General features: G+C 40.3%; 1 protein-coding gene across 1 annotated transcript; it reads left to right on the forward strand.

Annotated features, from left to right (window-relative positions):
- Positions 1–891: 891 nt before the first annotated feature.
- LOC137274933 (cartilage matrix protein-like) lies at positions 892–17,160 on the forward strand. The gene is made up of 9 exons (XM_067808145.1): positions 892–1,263; positions 1,395–1,787; positions 9,256–9,333; positions 13,836–13,888; positions 14,185–14,198; positions 14,707–15,267; positions 15,428–15,451; positions 15,800–16,366; positions 17,055–17,160. The coding sequence occupies exons 1-9, from the start codon at positions 892–894 to the stop codon at positions 17,084–17,086; spliced, it is 2,094 nt and encodes a 697-aa protein (XP_067664246.1). The 3' UTR covers positions 17,087–17,160.
- Positions 17,161–18,461: the final 1,301 nt, after the last annotated feature.

The raw sequence follows: 18,461 nt of genomic DNA on the forward strand, positions 1-18,461 counted from the left end.
TGCACATTATAGCAAAACACATCAGTGCATGGAACTTGGTTCAGCATTTTTGAGAATAGCGAGCAATGAACGCTTTGTACATACTGACCAGTGATCATCTGTTGACAAGGGTTAAAGTTTATTGTGCTCTCTTGTATGTTTCAAATACTATTGCACTTAGCATCTTTTCACAGACATATGTTTTGTTCTAAATTATACATAATTGGATGTATAACTCTCCAACCCTTTGGGGGAAATAAAGAACATTCATTCATTCATTTATTCATTCATTCATTCATTCTATAAACATACATGGATATAGAACAGCGGCAATGTACATAATCCTACATGAATGTTAAACGGCGTCAGTATATATAAACTTACACGAATGTAGAACAGCGTAATAAAAGGGAAGCAATGTAATTTCAAAAGTCCAATCGAAAGCTCATAAAGCAAATAAAAACAGTGATTACAGAACAGTCTCCTTTCCTGTTTATTGGGCTCCGTCCTTAGTGCTATAACCAGTCCAGAATTTTTATATTATTTCATTTAACTGAATACATAAATATTAATCAGTATGATTTGAAACGTCTAAGTACTTGTATATTGAAACAATAGACTCCTTCTAATCCTTGCAAACTCGTCGTACAATGTGCTCTGTCGTGCAACGTGCTCTGTCGTGCAACGAGTTCTAACAAACCTGTAAATCGTGGAAATCTCAAAACGAGGCTCCACCGCTAGAAACCATCTGGTATGGACCTGATATCATGTCAGTCTCATTGTGCGTTCCAGAACTACACTGAATAAGCGCCAAGAAACAAACCACATAACAAGTCTTTATCATCAGAAATACAAGACAGAGCAGAAGTTGCCATAATCAAACATGTCCAGCGCCAACACTTTCCGGAAGAAATGAAATGTACTGAGCCCAAGAAAATGTTCCTACAAGAAACTGTTCTGATAGAAGGAATGCTGAGAGTTGGTGGCCGCCTCTCTCAGGCTGAAATCTCTTTTGACGCAAAACACCCAATCATTCTGCCAAAAGAATCTCACGTGACAACACTTATAATACGAGACATCCATAACCAGGTTGGCCATCTTGGAAAGAATGTGATGCTTGCAATTCTTCGTCAGGAATACTGGATTCTACATGCAAGTACACTGATCAAGAACCTAGTTGCCAAATGTGTCATCTGCCGAAAATATCAAGCAAGAGAGATAGAGCAGAAGATATCGGATCTGCCACTTGGCCGAGTTACTCCAGATGAGCCACCCTTTACCAGTGTAGGAATGGACTACTTTGGACCAATAATCGTAAAGAGGGGCAGAGGTATTCACATACTTGGCAATAAGAGCAGTGCATCTGGAAGTTGCATTTCTCTGGACACTGACTCTTGTATAAATGCAGTGAGAAGGTTCAGTGCGAGGAGTCTATCAGATCAGACAACGGCACAAATCTCGTAGGCTGTGAGAGAGAACTACGTGAAGAGATAGAGAACTGGAATCATGCTCAGATCAACAGTCATCTAATGCAGAAAAATGTGTCGTGGAACTTCAACCCCCCAGCAGACTCCCACCATGGAGGAGTGTGGGAGAGAGTCATCAGAACTGTGAGGAAAGTGCTGTACTCCTTATTACATCAACAGGTGATCAGACTAGACGATCAGTGTCTAGTCACTCTATTCTGTGAAGTAGAGTCTATCATTAATGGACGTCCGTCACAACTTCACCAAATGACCCTTGTGACCTGGCCACCCTCACACCGAACCACCTCCTCCTCAACAAGAGTGGAGAGAAGACGCCGCCAGGTATGTTCAACAAAACTGACTGCTAAGTGCGATATTTGAAGGATGTGTTTTGGAAGAGGTGGATCGGTGAGTATCTACCCCAGCTGCAGCTTGAATGTCCAGGTTGGAGATATCGTACTGGTAGTAGACAATTCACCTCGGAACTCGTGGCCCTTAGAAAGGATCGTAGAACTGTTTCCAGACCGGAAAGGAATGACCAGAGTGGTAAAAGTAAAGACAGAATCCACAGTTGGTGCGACCTATTGACAAACTTTGCTTGATCCTTGATAAATGATTTCTGGACAATTTCTAGACTGTTGTACACAATGAACTGGTTAAGAAAGAACGCAAAGTATTCTAAAGCTGAAATATCGTTACGAGTGTGTATTTTCTGTATATTTTGTTATTAATTCAGTAATAATTGTTATTGAGTCATAGTATTTAGTGTTTTGAATAATAATTAGGATGGGTCACATTTCGTTTTATAGATGGTCAGCACTTTTAGGATTCTGGTTTTCTGGAATTTATCTGCTCGTAGTTTTCTATGTGTTTACTTCCGGAAGACTTATTCGAGGGCATTCTACAGTGTTGACGATGGTCGAAAGTGCCCGAACTTTCGGGAAATGACTGAGTATATATATAAAGGCTGGTTGCCGTGTTGAGGGCGACACACATTCACATAACTGGAGGATATACATCACTGCCAACGCTTGATCATCAAAACCCGTCAACGCCTGAATCTACATTATCTGCTGTCAGACCAATCGCTGTGTTTACATTCTGCATAGTTGATTCTCACTCGTACTGAGACTTTGGTGAGTTTGCTATATTATATCTTGTGACCTTTGTACTGAATTTGTAATCAGCAGTGTGACTATTGACGTGTGACTTTGTATACCTTGCTCTCGTTGCATAATAATACAGAATTTGAACGTTTACGACTTGTCTTTGTTCTGTTTTGCTGGTTCACTGGGGATTTCTTACCTAGTTTGGCAGTTAAAATCTTAACCGTAACAATATTATGCATTGGTATTGATTAGATTTGGTTTGTAATTGTCTCTATTGTCATCGATACATTAGGGGCTGGGATGTAGTGTGCAGATAACAGGTTAATTTTGTGTGTATGTAAATTGGTATAGAGTGGTTGCATGTAGGTAGCATGAGTGAGTATACTGAGTTCAGATGATATGTGTACTAAGTTTGCATGCTTAGGTTTTGGGTATTGATATCAAAGAGAGAGAGGGAGAGAGAGAGAGATTAAATTACTGATTTATGAGATGAGAGAGAGAGAGAGAGAGATTTATGAGGTGATGCAAATATCTAGGCTAAGGTAAGTCGGGTAACTCAAGATGGGGGACTGGGAATCACATGGGTGACTGAGAGGCACATGGTTGAGAGAGTTGGGCAGTGAGAGTGTCTCACACTAGATTGGTTGAATGTGGAGGTCAAACAAAATGGTATGTACTCCAATTTATTGTCATATATATTTGGGTAGCTTTATACTGACTTGGTAATTTTGAGTGTCTATATTTTGCTTTTGGAGGTAACTTTGTCAGTGAATGGATGTCAGCCATTTTCCCTAGTTCACTGTGGACAGAAACCTATGATTCTTTGTTTTTTGTTATTTCAGTCAATCTTCAGACTTCAGCATTTATGAAGAATAAATTTGAGGAATTGGCATTTGTTTCAATTGGATTTTTGTGAAATAAAACAAGAACTCTATAGGTGTAACCAGTGAGCCACAAGTATTGTGAGACATTATGACCTCATCAAATATGTGATTTCATAGTATGACATGCTGCCTCATCCTTGACATAAACTATTTAAACTATTTTAGTTTAAAATGAAAATTCATTTGTAAATACCATTTTCTTATGAAACAAGGAATTGGAATTCACTGTAAAAAGTTTTGTTTGTGGTGTCTATTTTCGCTTTCACACGAGAAAATTGGCATCGGCTGAAAAGCAGGTTTTTGTCTGAATGTGTTAATGAAACGTATTGATTCTTTCGGTTGAATGAAATGAATTAGATAGAAACTATTTTCTCCTTGGCGGTAGGCGAATCTACCAAAGGAGGTAATTTTGATCCGATAGGTGGCACTGTTAAAGGTGTAAATATAGAAGGAATTTCAAATATCGTCTGTCTCGCTCTAGACAGGGCAGTGCTCCCATCATTTAACTTTTGTTTCCTCAAATTTTATGTTTATACGTATATGTCTATATTTCATATGCATAACATATCATATTCCGTTTTGGTTTTGCAGGTGGTGGTTGTATTTGACGGTGATGGTTGTGAAGTAAGCGCAGTGGCGTTCTCATGATAGATTTTGTATCAGGGTTAATTCCTGTAAGGGTAGTAAACCAAGTTTGTTATGTGGAGCTGATTTGTTCGTATATTCTACCGTGCATGGTTAGTTTGCAGAGCCTTTATAACACCGATTTGTTGTGTTTTTGCCTTTATAATATCCTGTCATATATTTGAATGTATCTTAATCGTTAGTATATAATGAGCATTAATGTATTGCAAACTAGACTACAGAGCCTTGAGAATACTGTTATAATTTTGTTGTCTTGTGGTGAGACAAAGTTTGTTTCATTTTGCATCACCTTGTAATTACTATTAACATCCTAGCAAGAACTTTAGCATTCTTTAGGAGGGCTCAGTTCCAGAGTTTTTTTCTCATATATGAGTTGTTATCTCTGGCTAGTTCTACTCAACATGGTGATGTTGTATTGTATGTTGTCTGATGTGCTCATCTTTATATAAGTGCTGACTTGCTGGGATGTGATTTTATGAGGAATTTGTAAAACGGAATAAATCTGCTATGTGTGTCACCGAGCGGCCGTTCTAATGTTCTGAATGTGTTGTGTTTTTATTAGGAATGAGCTTTGTTGGGAAGGAGAATCATATTTGGATAATCAGATTTACAAACACTTTGTCCCCCAATCGTTGCAGTTGGACACATCAGGCTAGGACACGATATGCTTAATCTGCCTGATATAATAAGTATCACTTACTTGGAAGGGAGTCAGAGCAAGTATCCCAACAAATTCCACTGGAGCCAATTACATCCACCTCTTTAATCTTAAACATACTGTTTTAATCAGTATAATCCTCAATGACTACTCTAATCACACGTCCTGGTTGGGTAGCCTAGTGGGTAAAGCGTTTGTACAGCATGCCGAAGACTCGTGTTCGAATGCCCGCATGGGCACAATGTGAGATCCATTTCCCTCGTGTTGATATTGATTGAATATTGAATATTTACAGCGGCGTAAAACTTAACTCACTCACACAACATTGAGCGGAAAGTTCAGGAGCGGACTGGACAACGTCCTGACCACAAGGCTGCTTTTGAGTGATGTCCGAACAACCATTTTTTCATAATTTTTTTCATGGAGTTTTGATACAATAAAGGTCCCACTGAAACAGAATGTTGAATTTTGAAGCATAATATAATTATTTTAAGGTAGTTATTACGCCCACACAAGTGCCTGGAATGACCAACAAGCTACTGTATTGGCAACACAGAGTGACAGGAGATTTTTTTAATGACCTTTTGCAATGAGATGCTACATAACAGTTACCTCCGACTACAGGGATAACGATATGCTCATTATGTGTACTGTGACTGTATGACATACTGTTACAAGTCCCACTTAGTAGTGATTCTCAAAGGCTACGCAATTATTTACGTCATTAACAGGTCATAGAGGCATTCATGGATTGTTGGAAATATGAATCGACGGTCAGAATATGCCCCCGAGCTGACAACACAATTATGATAATTCTTATGTATACAGCCCAAATGACCCACCAGTGATGTTATTCCGTGAGATTAGACTGAGCACAATGTTCCAGTGGTCTGTAGGTCACCACGCAGGGCGTGTACAATGGAGGTGTCACGACTTTGGCTGTTGAAGGATGACATTTCGTCCTCAATTAATTCTACAATTTCGTTGACTACCCATGTCGGATGTTCTCTGACGAGTCCTTCAGCTCTCCCACTGATAATTGCCAATACTGATAACTGTCAACAGATATTTATTTATTTTTTCCAGTTCTCGCAAATATCATCGACAGAATCGTTTCACTTCATACATGAGAATGCTGCAGACATATATTCATAGACATATAATGTTCAGGATTGTATCAAAGCTAAAGGCTTTTAAATTATGTGAAACTAATGTAATGCTTTCACCATATAACAGAGATATCTCGACGTTTTCGGCTATAACAACTGGGTGTCTGTCGTTTTAACCAGATCTGCGACCATATACTGCAACTTCTTCATTTCACGCTTGCATCCCTGCTACTGGCTTTGTTTGTTCCAGCAGCACTATCCCTATTACATGACGGCGGTGTGGAAATACTCCAGGTTGGAAAAGTCAATCCAGTGATCAAGTCAATCTTGTGTTCCCCGGGCTAGGACAGGTCCCTAGTCCCATTCAAAAACATTTGGAAACGGGTTTTCGTCTAAAATTGTATTGAATGTTATATATTTTCAAATCATTTTAGAGTGACGTAAAGGACAAAAAACATAATGCCAGTCGATAAGCACCGGTGATTTCTTGCTACGTGGAACCAGGGTAATTGTTTGATCATACCCGAAGTTCATGTCGTTCCGATTTCCCTGTAATACTGTATTTGTCACACCTCAGATTTGTCAGATTCCACGTCAAACAAATACAGTTGTCAGACCACAGCCCCACTTGTTAAACACACCAAATGGTAGTCACACCTTGTGTCACACCACGCCTTTCCCCCTCATCAACAGATGTGAGACATTCATGGTGTTAGACACACCTTCTCTCACACCAAGTCCTTCCCCCTTGCCAGGACGTGTGAAACATTCCAGGTGTTAGACACACCCCGCCTTCCCATACCCACCCTCATCAGTTGTGATATGTTCCAGGTGTCAGAAACACCCTCTGTCACACCACTCGTTTGCCTCTCCCCAACAGATGTGAGACATTCCAGGTGTTAGACACAGCTTCTGTCACAATACGCCTTTGTCCCTCCGCAACAGTTGTAAGATACGTCTTCTGTCATATCACGTCTTTGCCCATCTCCAACAGATGTGAAACATACCCAGGTGTTATACAGACCTTTGTTTAAGACCACAGCTTTGCCCCACCCAAACAGTTGTTAGACACATCTTCTGGCATGCCTCATCAAAAGATGTGCGACATTCCAGGTGTCAGAAACACCTTCTAGATATGACACATCTTCTGCCACACCACGCCTTTCCCCCTTTCGTACAGCTGAGGCATTCCAGGTGTTAGACACACTTTTTATACGACAACGTGTGAGACAGCCGAGACACACACTGTGTCTGAACCAATCTTCCTCCCTCTTCCAACAGTTGTGAGAAACCCCGATTTTAACTATACTAGTTGTCGCACACACTTACAATTTGGCACGCTTCATCAGTTACCTGTCATGATGGCTAAACTAAAAATTCTTGACACATGGAAACAAAAGTAAGTCAGTATATTCACAATATCTTCCACGAGTCACTGAGTTCATGTAAACGGTGTTAGCTGGTTTGTTCAGATACCGCTCATTGTCTTCCCATCACAGAAGTCTTTCGCAAATTATTAGCAGCAGGATGTGATGGAAGAGAACGTTCTTAGATGACACTGGTCCCCATGGATGATCGTCTGCATCTCAACATTGTCTGGAGTCACTGACTAATTGATGGCTCCTTCTTTGTTCTTTCAACTAAATGATTGTGTGCTGATATTTTACCGACTGGCATCATTGGAAGTCGTTTACCTGCGCGTTGTACGCCTTATTAAACAACTAAGTAATTATGAGCCTTTCAAGAGCCCAACAATATGGTTAAAAATTTAAGCACAAGTTCGGACCTCAGGGTGTTGTTAAAACGAGAGTAAGAGAGGAGGTGCTTCATGATTTTACTTAAATCTATGGATGCTGGTGGAAACGCGGCTAGGTCATTCGTGTATGCTTAACGCCAAACACAGCAATATCCCAGCAACATAGGTCTGTACATAATAGAGTCTTGGCTCCAGTCATCAACATCATAAGCGTCACCCTACGCAATTGGGATACGATGACATGTGTGAACCAAGTCGAGCTTGAGAATCCGATAAGATGTGTTAATAAAGAACATGATACGTTCTCCAAAATGTAAAACAGCATTCACTCAATTACTGAGAAGCATTTGTTCTTCCGTTTCGTCACATCCAAGGTTTTTACGTCATTTCATTATAAGTACATAAATATTAGTCTCATTTAACTGCAAAAACTGATAGTTAAAGACCATTTATCTGGTGCCTGATTGGGAAATGTATAATGTCAGAAATATGAAGATATGAGGCGTTGGCAAATGGAACGTTATGAAGATTGGTAAATTTAAAGTGCTATTTCCACTCGGATGTGATATTCGACAATGTGCCTCACAGAAAATAATAAGCAGATGTGTTTCAAAATGTATGTGTCCAGTATTGACATGACGATCATAGATGACCCTGTTTGATTGGTTGAGTGAGATTCAGTCAGTCACATTTGCTGGTTAGAGACACTGACAAGTTATTTTGCAGACACATCAAGGACAGATGTGATGTATGTACTCACCGGATCCGGTCATGTTTAAACACAAAGTCGGGATATGGAAGCCTACTTAGTAAAACTATGGTCCAGCTTACACATGCTATTTTGACCTGTTGAATAGGTAAATGTTTTCGATGTACATTTAACAATGTCTATTGACTCTGTAACATTATACGAATGTATTATAGACCTGACATGTATGCTTTGAACTTAGACCCTTACTTAATATATGGGAACATGTATATCTACCCAAAAAAACATCTGTCCAATCCGGCACGTTGTCAACACTGGCATGAAATCTTAGTCCCGTTTGTGGCTTGTACAGTTGTCATCAGCTGCACAATCTAGCACATTGTCTAAACTGGATTATATCTTCAGTCCTGATGAGTGCCGGTTTGGACAGCTTCCACTGGACATAAAAAAGTCGGGACATGGGCAACTGGAAGGTAAACATTTATCCTAGCGAACAATGTGGTACAACTTTCACATTTCTCAACAGAATAAGCATCATACTGCCATCTTATCTTCGTCGCACCATTTCACTAAAATACACCTTTATATTGATAGAAAAATCTTTATTGTTATTATTTATATGCATATAAACGGAATTAACGACAACGGAAAAGAGTTAGAACCACCCAAAAACGTTTAAATTTGTTACACATGAGATGTTAATTGGAACCTCAATATGCAGCAAAGGGCACTTGTATCACATGGCAATGTAATGCTATGTAATTAATATGTACTTTTGAATTTGCTGTCACTCGTGTATTTATATAGTACTTTATTGTAGGAAATGTCCGTCGGTAATTATGTATTTCGACACTGAACAAATATATTTGTTATAACAGGGAGTGGAGGTCAAGGGTGTCTCCATTTGATGACATATAAATACCTTGTCCTGTCCTGTTAGTGTACATTTGGACATCACCACCGAACAGCAGCCATGGGTCTGAGCGGCTTTGAGAAGGTTGTCATTCTGGCCATCTGTGTGAGTATTCGTTGTGATCTTATAAATAACGGTTTAACGATAATAAAAATTCTCAAAATGAGCGACAATACATTTTCAATCATACAGCACTGATATATCCATCCAAAATAAATGTAATTAATAAAATGTAGCAAGGCGAGCGGTTAGTTAGAATAATGCGTTTAAACGAAATTGTGATATAATAGGACATTCATTGGGATTTAGATTATGTTAACTCTAGAAAGTATTACAGCTATAGAAAGAAAAGTTTGATATGCACTTCACATCCTTGTTCATGCAGTTAAGAGACAAAGTATTAAGTTCAGTATTAAGTGCCAAGTTCAGAAACCTCCCATTTCAACTTTATACCAACTCACTCATTGGTGCTTGTTACGCATTGCACGTGTATTACCTGCACCATTGGTTCCGCAGAGGTGTGTGTGTTTTGGGGAGTTTTCCCATTACCTTCGTACATACACTTTCCATTGCATAGGCATACATGTGGACGCTTGTAGGACATGTTCATCCCTGACACCTTCAATAATCGTTCCTTCAAATAAGAGTATTTGTATATGGTTGTGATTTAAACAGTTGACCATTGCACAGGAAAGAAAGAAAGGATTTTTAAGGAAAGAATCCACAAACAGTTTACGATAGGCAAAGTCCTTGAAACTAAAACTCTTGCTATTTTCCAACTTTTCTGTAGGAAATGAGCTTAATGACATTCTTTGTGTGAGTGACTTTAGTTTTACGCCGCACCCAGCAATATTCCAAGCTAAATGCGGTCTGTAAATAATCGAGTCTGGACCAGACAATCCAGTGATCTACCGCATTCTGCGAAAATGGCAACCGATGACATGTGTCAACCACGTCAGCAAGCCTGACCACCTGATCCCCTTAGTCGCCTCTAACGACAAGCAAAGTCGCTTTTCATTGGTCTCTTTGACATGAATGGTTACGAGTATAAGACTTCTCATTGAACTCTACATCTTCATTTATTTACCTGTATACGTATCAGTAGACACCATGCGTGACCGAAACAATGTCAATGTGCGGAAACAAATCACTTGGTTTTCTTTATCCTAAGAAACATTGAAACACGTGAACTGGTAATCTGAATACCGTGAAGCAAGCTAAGACCTGAGAGTGTACACGACTCTTTATCTACAGCACATGTAATCAGTGCAAAGTGCTAAACTGGAACTCGCGTACTGACAGAGAACCTGAATCAGTGAATACAAGCACATATGTATGTACGTTTTTAAGTTGCAACTGCAGAAACAATATTCAAAACTGTGAGTAAATATTGCCGCATGTCGAGGTCAGCGACACTCGAGGGAGTCATACATGAACAACGATCAACGGCACCTGGGTGCGATAACGTAAATTATGTTTGTAAAAACTCGCCCAATTATTCTAAAATCGTGATCATATTTACGTGAATGAAAGTGCTGAGCGTGCCAGACAAACTACTGTGAGACGAACTTAAGAATAATGCCGACCTGTCATTTGAACCCGTGAATCTGCAGTGAATTTTTCCATTAAGGGGCCGAGGGTAAGTAAAGCGGTAAACAACTTTTGTAATTTTGTGGTTGACGATTTCAATACACTCTAATACTTTCGTGTTTTTCAAGAAAAGAAAATGTGTGTAAGTATTTTATGGATAATGCGTTTGTGCTGTCCCCGAGGTGAATGAAATAACGTTATGTCAATTCATAACGGGGTACTAATAAATAAAACAAACAAACCTTAGTAATTAGATTGCTCCATGGTAGTTTATCTGCTATTTGCCACATGTAAGTCTCTTGAATATGCTACTCGTCATCAATATCACTAACACAACTGTCATCAATATCACTAACACAACTGTCATCAATATCACTAACACAACTGTCATCAGTATCACTAACACAACTGTCATCAATATCACTAACACAACTGTCATCAGTATCACTAACACAACTGTCATCAATATCACTAACACAACTGTCATCAATATCACTAACACAACTGTCATCAGTATCGACGACAAGTTTTTCGATTTTATCCGCAAGGGCAGTTTCTCGATACCAGCATCGAACCTCAATTTCCATCACATGTCTGCAACAGTCTGCCCATTCCTTCTGGTCAGTAGCTATAGATGACAATCGTCTTCGCAAGCCCGCTGTACAGATGCCATTTTGAAATCTATATTCTGGGGACCCAATTTTTCAAATTCGCCCATATTAATTCTACGGCATTGAAATCGGCGTGATAAGGAGGTGATCGGCGAACAGCATACCAGTGGGTTTTCAGAATTTCATCGACATGATATATGGGGCGGCGCGAAGGATTTCACAAGTGCAAACAATTCAGCCTTAAACATTGAATGTGTAAAAGGTATATCATGTCTTTGCAGAAACGATTTGGTTTCATCTTTCGATTGGCAGTTGTTGGCTTGGTAAGGTTCATTATCCATAATGGTTACTGGGTTTGGGGGCAGATTAGGAATAAGTTTTTCTTGCAACCACTTAGAGAAATTGTTGGCATTACTTTATCATGGTAATCGCTACTCTTTTTGTTTGGCTTTAAATATCAAAGAAGCATTAGGAATGAACCCCTCGCATGTACCAGCATGAATTATAATTAGTCTTTGACCTGTCCACTACTCCCTCTTCATCAGTGTGCCAAAATTTTGATAGCGTGTGATGGGCGTGTACCCATGTGTCGTCGTCGATTGGACGGTTTTGTTTACGGTACTGGAGAATCATTCTGAGATACCTCAAACGTCATGCAACAATGTCTTTTCGCTCCATTAGGACCTGTCTGTCTGAAGGAGTTTTCCGCCATTTGAAACCAGTTTTTCTTAACCATTTACGTAGCCATTTTCTTAATGCCTGTCGATGTTGGCACTGTATTGGTCACTGTGTAACAGTGTTGAATGTACTGGCGAATCGCCGAATTCAATTTTCCTTTCGTTACGAGTACGCACTTTCTCTAGGTTTTTGAACTTACTGGTACCCATCGCGGGATTTACCTTCGTCATTACGTTTGCGCAAGGTATTGACAGATATAACAGTAGCATCGCTGACTTTTTTTAGTTCACTGTGTGTGCTTTCGGAAATAGTACACATGTACTGACTGACATTGTAGACAAACTCATGCCATTGTGAATAAATGACTTGATACAGTTTACCCAATTTAGAGTGCGACATGATACCTGCATAGTACACTACTCTTTTCACAGTCCCCTTTACAAGATACTAGCATACAAATGCTTGAGCAGGAACACGTCGCTGCGTCTTTCGAGCTCTGCATACTCATCAAATGATCAAATTATACTTTTTAGCGTGTATTCGATTACTCAAAAATATGTGTTAATTAGTGATTAAAGCTTTCCGTTTTTTAAACAAGTGAACAGTTTTGATTTTGATCACATACATGATATGACAAGAGGTTTGACATCAATATTCCCAAAGCTCCAGCCTTCGGTGTTTACATTTCACAGCTTTTGAGTTCCATTTGAGATTGTCCTCAAGGCTGTAAACGAAGTTCTTTTCTATATTAATTGATTAACTATACAAAGACATTTTTAAGGTAAACAAAGCGCATGCTGACGATGTCATTACTGAGAACAATGACTTGGAAAATGTACTCAATTATTTTAGAAACATAAGCAGGTGACGTATTATAAAGAATTAGCTGAAAATGTGGGAAAACTATCAGAACGCAGGCTCATTGTAAGCTTCGCAAGTCCAGTTTCAATAGAGGGTAGCTATAAATATTTATAGCCAAGTGTATTTTTAAACACTATTAAAATGACCATTCATGATAAAGCTTCTAAAAAATTTAAATGTGCTACCTCGGGTCGCGGTGGGCGAGTGGTTAGTGATCTAGCGAGGTACAGAGTGTACAGTGTGTACAGTACACAACCCTGTGCACTTATATCCGTTGGTAGACGACCAAATGGTGGCCACATGAATACGTGCAAACACCTAGTTGCGGGTGCAGTAAACTTGGACAAAGTGCTGTGACTATGTGCCCCAGTCTACCCATATGTGAATGGGTACCTCGGTAGGATGAGACACCTACAAACAACACGGTGCGCCTTGAGGCAGCAAGAGATGTCTACTCCACAGGGAGTTACGACTCATAATACGATGGACCGTTGATATCGCGAACTGTGGTGCAGTTTAGGACGTCGCCGAGCGAACTGACAACGAATAAGAAAACAATGGGCAGTAGGGACAGACTCACTGTCGATAATACGTCTTATATCAACGCCTTGTGTGACACAAACCACAAATAATTAATCTAGCTAATATATTATGACTCATGTAAAGTTGCTCCTGCAAAGTTACTATGATCTACTATAGTGGTGGAAAACACCACCCCATTCGATTAAAACTGTGTCCGATAGAAGCTATGTGTTAAGTGCTCTTCAAACAGCCTTAAGATACGACACGGCTACAATCTATATCATTACATATCTGATTGGAATACCTTGACATGTGTTTGACCTACTGAGGTTTTACTGTATACAGGTGTGTTTACAGGTGACGGGGTCATGGCAGGCGGAAACAACAGCGGAATTCAAGTGAGTACCGCCATGAGGGTCAGAGTGAGTGAGTGAATTTAGTCTTGCGTCGCTTATAGCAATTATCACGTCCACGATTTTCACGTCGGAATCGTCGGTCAGAGGACGTTGATTGGCTTGCATTGCACTTTCAGAAAAAAATGATTAAAAAAGAACAAACAATATTTTGTGCGATGTATATTGCAGTGTATACAATCAAATTGACCTTCAGCTTTCAGCCTTCGAGACACACTGTTAACATTTCATGGATTATTTTAGTGTAGATTTTATTTGAACACGTTTCAATTCTTTTACAGGAGCTGCGAAAGCGGTGAGTAACAGTAATAGTGAACTGGGTGTAGGGCCGCTTTTAAGCAGTCTGTTAGCTGTTCCATGGCGTGCTAACTCAGCGTGGGAGGAAATCATAAAGGGAAGTAGTCTGTAGACGTTAGTCACTCCGGTGAAACCAATTGACATGGAAAAGATGGTAACAAAGGGTCATAAATGTTGTCAATCTGGAATTCGAGTCTTTCGTTGACTTGTAGCAGGAATGTGCCACTGGAACCGCTCGGCCATTTTTTCGAGGCCTTTGCATTTCTTAATGTCAGAATGAATGTGTCACAGCCGTGAACATGTCGACATGTGGACGTGGAGTCAGGGTGTGCAAGTGTTACTGAGTGTTTGAAGCAGAAAAGAAAGGACGGCTGTGACGCTACGACTGCCGTAAGTCTGTGATGCGATGAGGGTGGGGATAAGGTAGCTTTCTGCCAACTCTTGCATCGAATACTGTCTGTATATTATCGCAGTAATAATGATTATCTTCTGCCTGTTACATGCAGCATGCAGACAGAAGCCGATGGATGTCACCTTCGTCATCGACGCCTCATCCAGTATATGGCCAGAAAACTTTACCATGGGACTGTGGTTCGTGGAAGATTTTGTTGACATTTTCCAAATCCAGCCCGATATGGTCCGAGTCGCTGCAGTCTCCTATGGTGACAGGGTGTACACAGAAGACGCGTTTGGGTTTGATAAATACACCAGCAACGTGGACCTGAAGAAAGCGATCACTAACATTCCGTACAGAGCTGGTCCCGCTACTGAGACTGGGGCAGGCATTAGGTATATGAGGGAAACGTTCCTCCCTAACGTTCGCAAAGATGTGAGGAAAGTGTGTATAGTGCTGACCGACGGAAACTCCCAAAAACCTGATGTGACGGAGTCGGAGGCGCGGATCGCTAGAGATGCCGGGGTGGAGATGTTCGTTGTCGGCGTCGGCCGTAGTGTGTCGGAAGACGAATTGAGGAACATCGCCGGGGTGGATGAACACGTGTTTGTGGTCACCAGCTACAATCTCCTGGGCACCATCAGGTCCAGGCTCGCCTTTGAGACATGCGATGGTATGTTTGTTTGTTTGTTTGTTTGTTTGTTTGTGTGTGTGTGGGGGGGGGGAGAGAAACATTGATGCACTTTGTTAACGTGTATAGCTTTAATAAATCCCACCGGTGCAGAATTTGATTCTAACACTGATCAATTGTTATGGATTGTTTCATGTTGCAGAAAACCCACCAGAGCCGCCTGTCGGTAAGTATAGTCACATTCATGTATATCTGTGGTTGAAATAGAGTCTGGACTGGTTTTGCATAGCTGCTTGCAGGGAGGCCCGACAAGACAGAAATAGATATCTCATCTTCGAAATTCTGCTATTGTTTTAAACGTAGTGATGAAACGTGTATATAGAAGGTGAAAGATTTTACTCGATATAACTAATTACTGACAGCGTGATTGTCTATTGCAACTTGAAAGTCAGGAACGCAAGGCTGTAGGCTTGTATAACGGAGTTTTCCATTAATAACAATGTGATTGCAACTAGCGATCGACCACTGGTAGGCCTGTTCCATTCACGAACCCTGTACGGTCTTCCTCACACAGTGTGCCGTGACAACCCCATTGACATCTCCTTCGTTATTGACGCTTCCTCAAGTATTGGCGACAACAATTTCACGCTAGGGATGGACTTCGTGAAGAGCTTCGTCACAACCTTTGACGTTTCACCCCAGCGGGCTAGATTCTCAGTCATCACCTACGGTCGTGGCACTTATGATAACACTGCCTTTGGCCTCGATGCCTACGCCAACGAGGTTGACGTCGTGAACGCCATCACGAACATCCCCTACACCGCTGGCGACTACACCGACACAGGCCTAGGTATTGAGTTCATGCGGCAGAAACAGATGTTGCCCAAACAACGCCCCCATGCAGCTCACATCGCCATCGTGATGACCGACGGCCAGTCTCAGGACTGGGAAAAGACTCAGAAGGAAGCGGCTAAGTCTAGAGACGATGGTATCAGCATGTTTGCCATCGGCGTGGGCGTCAACCTCTCACAGAAGGAGCTTCTAGACATTGCGGGTGACCCGGACAGGGTGTACACGGTCGATGACTACAAGGCACTTGACACAATCAGACAGGATCTTGACGACAAGACATGTACAATTGGTAGGTTGATACTATTGGGAGGAAGGGACAACTCTAACTCACTAACTTGATCAATACAAGTCCATTAATCCTGACTTAAGATAGGACCGTGTCATAGGTCCACCTCATTATTAAAGTGATTAGCCTTTTTACATCCATTCTTAGGAAAAGGAAAACATGAAAGGGACGTTATGTTAGATTACTCCGGTTTTAAATCATTTTAAACCCCTTTTTCAGAAACATATACGTTCGTACATATATATTCAGATTACATTTAGATTTACAGATTTAAATGTTTTTATGACTTCCTTGATAATTTAAAAAAATTATAAATCATTATAGATAATTAGGAATAACATTTGTCAATGCGTCTTTTTAAGATTGTGCGTATGGAATCTCTACTCTGTCATACCATAATGTAAATTTGTGAGTGATTTAAAATTTAACGTACATCGGCAATATTGGAGCCATATTGTGACGAGAAAGGTTGTAGATACACAATGCATGTAAATACAAGTGTAATTGAAAAACAATCATTGACGGGATGTAAAATGACTAGAGCATCACAAAAAGAGTTAAAACTATCTAGTATGTAGTTTTAAAAGCAAAAATGTAAATTTGTGATAAAATATCCGCCACGCAGTTTTACATAGTCAATACGGTAATATGTTACGTGGCAGTTATGCATGTGGTATACTTTTTCTTGCAGCAAGCGTCAAGTTCCAACCGAACGGTATCTAACCACAGGTGGATGGGTTGTGCACTCCAGAAGATAAACTTTGTTCCGTTCAATAAATTCCACTTTGGTAGCACAATGAATTGTTTGTCATTCTATGTTCCAATGAATGATTATGATTGGGTAACTGTATCTATAAGATGTTGGGGCAATGGGGTGGCCTAGTGGTTCGCTCGTCACGCCTAAGGCCAGGATTTGATTCCCAATATGGGTATACGTTGTTAGACGACCAGTTATGGTGATGTTGGAATATTCACTCACTAGCACTATTGTAGTTATAGACATCGTGTATGACCGAAACATTTACAGTGTGCGGAAACAAATCACTGGGTTTTCTTTATCCTAAGAAACACGGCAATATGTGAATACTGGGATCCAAGCGAAGACCTGAGAGTGTACATTGCTAAGAGAAAGCCCGACCATCGTCATCTAAAGCACACGAAAAATCAACTCAAAGTGCTAGATATTGAAATTCACGTCCTGGCAGAGTACCTGAATTAATGAAGAGAAACACACATTTGTGTAGTTGTAAGTCTAAAACAGTAATGCATTCAGAATAAGGCATGAAAGTTCTCAATGTTTAGAGTAAATGTTGCCGCAAGTCGAAGTCAGCAATACTCAAGGGAACGATACACGAACAACAGTCAACTCACTTGAGTGCGATACCGTTGACATGTTCCAAACATTGTTGTTAAAACTCATGCAATTATTCTAAAATCACCCATATCATTCCGTTTATGTGAACGATTAACCATGTTTTTCAACCATTTTTTCAATGTGTATTTTTAGAAAAAAAACTTTCTTTGTTGTCACATTATTTGTAAAAACGTACTATATGTATATAATATTAACGTCCATACACCCCGCGCATAGAGGCGATCGTACAGTCAAGTGGTAAACGCATGAGCTTGTCTTCAGTGGTAGTGATGATAGACACACATCCAGTGTTGAAGATCTGGCCTAAGTTTCAGACACCTTCACTATGCCCCACAGGACTGGAGACGATGTATAAAATCAAATCGGGAGTTAACAAAATTATGCGCTTTGTACAGCGTTCATATATTGAATGGTCGCTGTTCGGGTGATTTTACCGGCTTTTTCACGTGCTTCTGATTGCGAGGGGTGAGTATGGCTGAATATTGGCCATGTTTCATTGGTACATTCCGTACATTGACTCTTGTGGTGAGAAACGATTTGTCAAATTGCAGTGACTATGTCAAAGAAATCAAATGAATGTAAGAAACCAAGTCAGAAAGATATGATTATTCCATCAACTTGATCCAAACTCATGTGGATCGATTGTATGGGCGCTTCTGTTGTCAGTTTACACGTTTAATTTTCCACTGAATATAAGACTGGCTGACTGCGAGGACTGTTGTC

Source organism: Haliotis asinina, chromosome 1 (genome assembly GCF_037392515.1).
Source record: "Haliotis asinina isolate JCU_RB_2024 chromosome 1, JCU_Hal_asi_v2, whole genome shotgun sequence".
In the NCBI taxonomy this organism is placed as follows: domain Eukaryota; kingdom Metazoa; phylum Mollusca; class Gastropoda; order Lepetellida; family Haliotidae; genus Haliotis; species Haliotis asinina.

Coding starts and splice junctions, on each gene's coding strand:
- LOC137274933 (XM_067808145.1), top strand. CDS start 892: ATGAAATGTACTGAGCCCAAGAAAATGTTCCTACAAGAAACTGTTCTG. Junction 1,788..9,255: donor TGGAGAGAAGACGCCGCCAG/GTATGTTCAACA, acceptor CTGTCCTGTTAG/TGTACATTTGGACATCACCA. Junction 16,367..17,054: donor CGACAAGACATGTACAATTG/GTAGGTTGATAC, acceptor TTTTTCTTGCAG/CAAGCGTCAAGTTCCAACCG.